Source organism: Lepisosteus platostomus, chromosome 3 (genome assembly GCF_059453375.1).
Source record: "Lepisosteus platostomus isolate fLepPlt1 chromosome 3, fLepPlt1.hap1, whole genome shotgun sequence".
NCBI classification, from domain to species: domain Eukaryota; kingdom Metazoa; phylum Chordata; class Actinopteri; order Semionotiformes; family Lepisosteidae; genus Lepisosteus; species Lepisosteus platostomus.
The window spans coordinates 4,465,285-4,474,474 of NC_142613.1; the positions used below are offsets into that span (position 1 = coordinate 4,465,285).

At 48.9% G+C, this 9,190-nt stretch overlaps 1 protein-coding gene across 1 annotated transcript; it reads left to right on the forward strand.

Moving 5' to 3' along the window:
• Positions 1-2,353: 2,353 nt before the first annotated feature.
• Positions 2,354-7,515, forward strand: LOC148674156 (kazal-type serine protease inhibitor domain-containing protein 1-like). Its single transcript, XM_088624023.1, has 4 exons — positions 2,354-3,874; positions 4,901-5,061; positions 5,876-6,023; positions 6,580-7,515. The coding sequence occupies exons 1-4, from the start codon at positions 3,376-3,378 to the stop codon at positions 6,660-6,662; spliced, it is 891 nt and encodes a 296-aa protein (XP_088480149.1). The 5' UTR covers positions 2,354-3,375; the 3' UTR covers positions 6,663-7,515.
• The last annotated feature ends 1,675 nt before the right edge of the window (positions 7,516-9,190 follow it).

The following is a 9,190-nucleotide window of genomic DNA, read 5'->3' on the forward strand; positions in this document are numbered from 1 at the left end:
CACACAGACACCCCAGGGCCAATTTTCCCAGAAGGCAATTGGCCTACCAGTACATCGTTGGAAACTGCAGCACCCCGAGGAAACCCATGTGGGGAGAACATGCAAACTCCACACAGACAGCACCTCAGGAGTCGAACCCGGGGGCCCAGCAGTGTGAGGCAGCAATGCTGACCAATGCACCACGTAGTAGTTATTTTTGTTATTGCGTTGATGATCAAGAAACAAGCTTATTTGTGACCACATTCATCCTTACAAAAGTATGCAGTTTTGAAACGGAAAAAATGCAAGTTCAACTTTTCATTGAAAAATCCGCTTTTATCCACATATCTGAGGTCCATCTTGTGCTCTGATGAGTAATGGCAAAGGTTTCGAACAAGAGCCTTCGGCCCTTCCAGTCACACGCTAATTGATCTGTGGATCCGCTCTCGCGGTTTCTGGAGGGCAGCCAGTGGATCGGCTGGGTAAGACGGCCATGGGTCTTGGTGCAGACCACCGCCACTCTTTGTGTAAACGCGCGCCTCCTCTTCCTAGTTTTCAATACACGTCTACGCGGTTTCACCGGTCGTGTTTTTGGGGAGAAGCCCTCTGAAGTCCCCTGGGTTGACCTAGTCGATAGCTTTGTTGATTTTTGACTGCTTGAATCAGGTCTCCAGAAGTCTTCTCCCTTTCAGCCTGAGCAGGACGTTTCTTAAAGGCCTAGACTGTGTCCATGTGCCCTTCTGCTGGGTGACCAACATTGTACAAAACATTTTAAATGAAATATTACTAGTGCATTGTACATTTTAACACAACACCCACCGATTTCAGTTCAATGCTATTAACTATGTGTCCTAACGGGGGCTTTTTTTTTTGGTGTGCCTTCTTTACTCCTCCACATTGTCTAGAAGATTAAAATGACGTTTCGACATAACCATCTACAGGTAACGTCTTTTTTTCTAAGTGCCTCAGTGTTTGCTGTCGCGGATCCACGGTTTATGGTTTTTGTTATCTGCTTTTTGTTATCTTCCCATGTCCACGTCACATTTCATCTGGCCACATACCGTCCACGCACACCGTGAGCTCGTCAGCTGATACACCAGTTAACTAGAAATTACTCAGTTCAACCCCCAGTTAATTGCAAATTACTCGGTTCAGGCCCTGGTCGCCCGTTCCATTTACGTGGCCACAATCGCGTAATCAACAAGGCTAGAAAAATAGTCCGGGTATTCTTTTTACACTAGACTTCAGATGGACATATTTGTGCCTAGAGCTTGCTTTTTCTCATTCTTTGCTGGTTCTATGTCTATAAAACGCAAGTTTCTGGGGTAGGCGACGAAATTGTGTCCTCCGTAACCTTTCCCTATCCTATTAGGTCTGTTTTCCTTCGCGTAAAGCCCCTGTTTACAATCCCGTATGCGAGATAAAGGATTAAGCGGTTTTTAAGTAATTGATCTCGCCCGAGGTCGCTGCCGAGTTCTTGGCAAACCGGGCGCCCGGTTTAACGCGCCGGAGAGAAAGACGTGGAAACGCGTTGGCTGTTGCTGCCACCTCGTGGTGGATCTGTGAAGTGCCGCGAAAGCGGGATGGACGCGAACCAGATGGCAGAAAGCGGAGCGAAGGGCGTCTAGCTCCCGTCTGGAAGGTCCCGGGTTCAATCCCAGGTAGGGTACAGCGATGGAGCTTGCTCTAATTCCTTCCAGACGGCTCCCAGGTCCACTCAGCCTGTTTTCCGAGTGAGTACCGTGGGTTAATCCTTCCGGGGGTAATAGGCCGACCGGAGCGTGATACTGACCACATCACCTCCACCTCCAGTGTCGGATGGTCAAGAAAAATGGTGTCCCTTGCCCCCCATTCCCCCATGGGCCTTGATGGCCTGAGAAGGCACCTCCCTACATAGCGGAAAGCGGTCCGAATCGGGGAAAACGCAGTTTTCAATTTACTAGGCTGCCCGCTTAGATGTGATTTAGTGGCATAACATTACCGTTAACTCTGTCCTCGCCCCGGTGATACCGCTGCCACCCGCGCATATAATGATACTGTGATCTAATTGTCCCGTGTTAGTGTTGTTTTATTCAGTCACGCAGTTTAAAATATTTTGAGTTATACAGAATTCTCTGTTTCAGTTTATCGGTAGGTTCACGTTAATATGCATTCCTTTGTTTTCGGGTGGTTTACACGTGATAGTGTGAATAGTAAAGAGGGAGATCAGAAAGGGAGAGACAGGACGCGGCAGGTGGAAATGAGATTGTTAAATCTAAGATTCTAACAATCTAAGATTGTTAAAACCTAAGAAGAGTATCAGTTTCCACGCAGTTCCCGTCCTTACAGGCAAAGGGTTGAACCACAATCGCACGAACCCTACAGTTACAATACAGTTCATATCCATAAGAACTGAGGAGGTCGCTCGGCCCGTCTGGCCTGGTTTGGTAGTTAGCAAGTTCATTGATCAAAAGGGTCTCATCCAGCTGTTTCTTGAAGGGCACCGTAATATCGGCTTCAACAGCGTGGCTGGGTAGTTTGTCCCAGCTCCCTCTAAATGAATGACCGTCTTCTGTTCTCGGTTTTTAAACGCACTTTCAAGTATTTTCCACTTGTGCGCCCTGGCTGGTGTTGCGCTCAAATCCCTTCAAAACTTCAAATCTTTCTGAAGACGTCCGCCGGGTTAGCTTTGACAGCGGCTTGGAGGATTTTGAACAGTTTGTAGCAGGTCACCTAGTGGTTTTCTCTACCAAGGCTTCAAAGATTCAGTCCGTCACGCGACGGAAGCGCAGTTGCTGAAGAATTTAAATCCTGATCGCAGTCCGGAGCGCAGTTAGACCGGTCTGCAGCCAGACGGGCGCGGACGCCTGGAGGACGGGTCTCGGTTGTTGCAGCTCCAGACGGAATCGCCTTCGCTGGAGCAGAGAGCAGTCGGCGTGAGGCTGGAGTGGGGGGAACAGGGGGCGCAGATCTCCGAGTCCAGGTCTGAATTTGGAAGTCTTTGCGCATCCTTATCAGGGAAATCGATATATATATATATTAAGATTAGCCGCCACCTGTTTAAGGCTCCTGGCCGGATTTGCCTTGTTTACCCTTAACCCGACGTTTTAGGATCATTTTTTATTGTTTTATTATTTAAAAACGTCAAAAACCCTCCCCGCAGAGAACTACGCGAGTTGATGTTTAATTCCGCTGCACCTCCCTCCGATTGGAGCTGAACTGAGACATAACGCGTGCGGGACACCCGGCGCACAGCTTGGCAGCTCGATTTAAGGTGCACGGCGATACCACAGCCCAGCTGTAAAGGGAAAACGACACAGGAACGGTATTACTAAGCGGGAGTTTGTAACAAACACACGAAAACGAAATCCTCAAAAATGGAGCTCTGTTAAACCAGATGTCTTCCATCTGACTACGATGTCGCGCTGGAGGAGCCTGCTGATACTCGGGCTGTTGTGGACCGGCGAAAGCGCAGGCTTCCCCACCGGCAGCGAAGCGGGAGGCGCGGAGGCTGTCGCCGCCGGGGCGCTGGAGAGCAGCGGGACCCCGGGCCGCGGGCAGCGGGCGAGGTGCGCCGGGTGCTCGCCGGAGCTCTGCGCCGAGGCCGTGGGCTGCAGAGCCGGGCTGGTCCCGGACCGCTGCGGCTGTTGCCTGGAGTGCGGGAACTCGGAGGGGCAGCCGTGTGATCTGGACCGGACCAGCGGCTTTTACGGGCTCTGTGGACCCGACCTGAAGTGCACGCTTGACACCTCCGACCTGAGCCGGGGGGAGGTCCCGGAGCCGCTGTGCGCCTGTAAGTCCCAGGAAGCGCTCTGCGGCTCCGACGGGAAAACCTACGAGAACATCTGTAAGTTCAGAGAAGCCGGGCTGTCCTCTCAGGCGCTTCGTTTCAACAGCAGCGGGCCGTGTCAGACAGGTACTGTACACTTATCCTTAACCCCCTCCATCGGAGAAACACACATCCTCGTCTGCCCAGATCCCCAGAAAGGGTGCAGAGAAAAGAGGAGTTTAACTATCTTTTGTTCTGTTTAAAACGCCGATCTTGTTTTACAGCCATTTGATGGACTCTCCACGATTCTGCCGATGTGAGTATTTCAGGTGATGCGGCGAGAGTCACAACTTCCCCCGAAATAACAGACGGGCTGAGGTTTAGTGAGAAAGTTCGTCCTGTTGCCTCATACTGCCGTGGGTGATGTTTTCTGGCGTGATGTATTAGGATAAGTCCCAGGTTTTGTGCCCAGGTCCACGAGATACCCACAATGGGAAAGGGAACGAAATATTATCGTTATTAATATTCGCTGAAGTATATCTCTTTTGAGAAAGGACACTACTGTCTGCTGAATGTTGATATCGCTTTATTCTGGCCCTGTATGTCATTTTTGGACATGGGTGTAAACAGCATAAATAGAAGGTAAAGGGGTCCAAGCCGTATCTTTACTAGGTTAATTAACTTCTAGACCATCGGGGCATATTTTCCTTTAAGCGCAACAGAAGAAACTTTGCTTTTACAGAGCCCAGCTGTATTTTTGGGAGCCACCTTTGGGGTAGCAGCGGAATGGTTTAATATAAGTGGGCTGGCTCCATTTATCCCACGTTTCCTGTGTCATGATCCCATACAGTATATAGCGAATTGCAAGGGCGACACGTGTTGCCGTACAGTACTGTCGCAAAGGACTGCAGTATGATCAAAACCCACGGAGGCGACGCACGCGACATGATGGACGTTGTGTTAGAAACAAAGGAGCAGTTTCTGGGAAGTTATCCTGATACAAAAAAATCGTAAAGGTGACCGGTAGGGGAAGGTCACACCACGGGGGTTGAGGAACCTAACCGACTCGAGGCTGTTCTGAGCTCATCCTGAAGTCAGAAATTTAACCTCTGTCCGAGACTATCCAATTTAAAAAAAAGGAGACACTCCGTTGTTCTCCTTACTATCTTTCAGTCCCCGATATCAAGCGCCCGCCCGCGAATTTAGTGATCGCGACGGGCGACAGCGCCATCTTCCCCTGCGAGGTCTTCGCGTTTCCCATGGCGCTCAGCGAGTGGAGAAGGGACGGCGATGACGTCATTCTTCCCGGAGACGACCCTCGCATTTCTGTACAGGTAAGCCATAACATAAAGATTAGATCAGATCACTTTATTGGCCGTATACAATTTATTGCATTAGGAATTTGTCTTTTCACAGACCCCAACTTGCTCTCCATGAGACACACAGACAGGGAGAGAGCCTGGGGTCAGAGCGCAGGGTCAGCCATTTATACGGCACCCCTGGAGCAGTTGGGGTGAAGGGCCTTGCTCAGGGGGCCAACAGAGTGGGATTCCTCTGCCGGCCGTGGGATACGAACCGGCAACCTTCCAGCCACAGAGCCACCGCACCACCCCATAATAATACACCAAAATAGTACAAAATAAAACTACAAACAAATAAAACACTAACATAATAAAAAAAAAGTCACAGCCTCTGCCTTGCCAGAAGAAAATCATTAGAAATGCCAGTTATACATTTTATGGGAAATCTAAAAAGATGGCTTTAATCCATTCTACCCAGGGAAGGTTTTGAAAAGAATCTTCTGAATGGAGCACTGAAGATGAAAGACTCAAGAGCAGACTTATTTAATTGCTCAAAATAAATGTAAGGATGAAAGTACAGAGAAGAACAAAAAACGTGTTATTCCAACCTTTGCCCTCAAACCCTCAAAAGGAAGAAATATTGCCTTCTGGCGCTAGGCGGGGTACGCCGTGGGCAGGACGCCAGACCATCGCAGGGCACACGCACACACACACTCACACCAGGGCCAGGTGTCTCAGAAGCCAGTGAACCCACCAGCGTGTCATTGTCTGTCCAGGCCTGTGGTCAGAATGTAGTTTGTAGTGCAGCCTCAGTAGTCCTTTGCCGTTTCCTGTGTCGGTGTGCCAGTCTCGAGGAGGACCCCTGAGGTACGAGACCTCCAGCTGGCTGCAGATTGAAGGCGTCACCTTGGGAGACGCCGGCACCTACCGCTGCATCGCACACAATGGACTGGGCAGCGTTTCGGCATCAGCGGACCTCACGGTTCTTGGGCAAGGTAGTGGGAATGTGGCAGGAGAGACAGCGGGAATGTGGCAGGAGAGACAGTGGGAATGTGGCAGGAGAGACAGTGGGAATTATGCAAGAAAGTGGAAATCTGGAGGGAGAGATAGTGGGAATATAGTAAGATAAACAGTGGGAATATGGCAGGAGAGACAATTGGATTGTGGTAGGACAGACAATGGGAATATGGCAGGAGAGACACAGGGAATATGATAGGATAGTGGGAATATAGTAGGGTAGGCAATGGGAATTATGCAGGATAGTGGGAATATGACAGGAGAGACAGTGGGAGTACGGAATGTCAGGTCAGGTAGTGGGAATATGACAGGATAGGTGGTTGGCATATGGCAGGATAAGGGATGGGAATATAGGGCAGGACAGGTAATGGGAATTTAGCAGGATAAGAAGTGGGAGTGATTGGCAAAACAGATCTCAAGCCATCATGATCGTCGCTCTGAGATGGCTCAGGAGAGCGAGAAAGTCTCTCCCCAGTTCACACAGGTTTGATGTGGCAGCTTGGAACCTGCCAGTTGTTTTTCTATTTCTTCCAGATGTGGATGCTTCCCTTGTGCCCTTGAGCACAGCAGAGACGTTTCCATCGGAGCTCCCAGGAGAGTACGACGATTACTACTAATCTGCCAGGAAATACACATCCCTGAGAGAAGACATTTCTTAAAAGCCACAGTCTGCTGGCTCCTTGAATTCGGACAGCTTTATTTCTGATTTTCTCTTCCCAAGAAGTGGTCCTTGTATTTTCCCCACTTTCCCATGAACGTCGATTACTGCACACGAGGTCAGACTAAGAGAAGACTTGCAGAAGAAATGGAATAGAGATCAGGGTGTGGTGAAGGTAGTCAGTGTGCACCACTGAGGTGAAAGCAATACGTGGTCCAGGAAATCTAACCTCAGAGCTGAAGAGGAGATGATATCTCTACACCCCACCTATCTCTATCCCCCAAATACCCATCGTCCCCCCTCTTCGGAATATTCCAGCGACGACTTCTATATCTTCATTCTTGAAATGCCAGCAGGGAGCTGTCACACAGACATATTGCTGAAGGACACAATCTGTGCTGTGTGTGGTGTTACTACAGCAATGTACAAACTTCCCTTACAAAGTGGTACATTACTCACAGTGTCATGCTATATATTATTAATTATAATCTGAATATATTAAAATATGCAATTCAGGGCAGATGTAAGGGTTCCATATTCCAGACCAGCTTGTGGGTTCAAGTCCCTGGTTGGTCCCTGTGCTGTAAATTGATCTCCAGCTCGTTTTTGTAAATGGAGAATTTGTTCTCCACTGATTTACCAGGTCAAACCATTAAATGTACATTTACAAGGGGCCGATATCGATCAGCATTCGACTGAAATAAATCATGAATGACTGTCAGAAAGACCTTTACATGTAAGTGAACATATTGAAAAGTACACTTTCCAGTGGATTGTAAATGTCGCGAGGTGAGACTAAAAACGGATGTTCAGCCCATTTCCCGTGTCTTTTATGTGTGGAGGGTGCTTTTCAAACTCTGGCTGTGTAGTTGTGTTCGCGTTAGAAGGACGTGCAATGGAAAAACACTGGATTCACCTCCAGCTTTTCCACACTGTGGAGGGAAACAAAGAGGTGCTTGCAATCACCGTGGTCTAGGTATTTACAGGTGTTTCTGGCTCCAGAGCCATGACAGTCTTTATCAGCGGTTGAAGAGGCTGGAGTAGGGAGCTGTGTCAGTGTGTGCTGCCTCCAGAGGAACTAGTGAAAGTTCACTCCGTGCTGAAAGATGGGAAACAGTTTCATTTGCTGGACCTTCTGCAGGCGGGCATTGCGATTCTTTTTCTGCTTTTCAGTGTGGAATTCAGCTTCGCTTTTGTAGTTTACTTGTTCCTTTAGGAGCGATGGCTGACATGGGGAAATAAACAGAATGAATACATTAAAATCATATTAACTAACACTGGGGGGGGAATTCCTTCCAAACAGCGGGGGGCAGGTGTCAGCTGAGAACCTTACGTGAAAAAAGAAGAGCAGTTAACATTCCGTGCGCTCTGTGTGGGACGACAGCTGTAGGTGCTGGAAATACGATGCCAGGCCAGCAGCAGCACCACCTAGACACATGGAAACCATTGTGACCTTGATGGAGCTTCCTGAGTGCCGCAGCGATTTCGGCAGTGTCGAAAATGAGGGTTCATTTGTAAATTACCTTTGCAGTAAGAGCACCACAAGTGCCCATATGGTTCATATTTTTAAAACGTGCATGCATTTTTATTTTAGGCTGGGATTCCAGCTGTCAAGAGGGCAGAGAGCTCCCAGTCGTGTTTAGTCACAAGGAAAATAATGACAACGATGGAGTCCACCCAGCGGAGTTCCTTCAGAGTCAACAGCGCCACACACACCAGAGGGCACGAGCGGAAGTGAATGTAAAATACAGAACAGAGGGCACTTCTTCACGCCAAGGCATGTGGGAGTATGCAACTAGCTTGCCAGTCGGAAACCCTGGCTTCTTTCAAATATAGCAATGCAGTAACTCTGAGCGTACAAGGAGCGCAAATGTGACACAATGATGACAGTACCGCTATCTCTCAGTCCCATGGCCCTGGGTGCGACTACGGTCTCGGTAGACGGAGTACGGAGTCTGGGGTCTGCTGTGAGTTTTAGAGGTTTTGACTGCGCGCTCCAGTTTCTAACCTCCCGAAGGCAGGCTAGCCAGGCGTGATCGTGTATTCAGGAACTGGCTTCCCTTCTGCGATGTGTACAGACATACCTGCGTTTCTTCACAAGGCAGAGCTTTCCAACTAGACTTAAAAGGAAACTGAAGTCCCAATTTCCAGGCCGGTCATTAAATCTCAGTAAAAAATTAATGAATTGACGATATCAAAAGTTTTTACTTTTTTTTTTTATTCCATCAGTATCACCCTGTAGCTCCCAGCTGGCAGCCCACTGAAGCTCAGCAGTTGTGAGCCTGGCCAGTACCTGGAAGGGAGACCTCCTGGGAAAGCTAAGGCTGCTGCTGGAAGAGGTGTTAGTGGGCCCAGTAGGGGGCGCTCATCCTGCAGTCTGTGTGGGTCCTAATGCCCCAGTATAGTGATGGGGACACTTGAAGGCTCTTCCTGCTCACTAGTCTCTGTAATGATGACTGTAATGTGACTTATTTCACTGCAGAAATC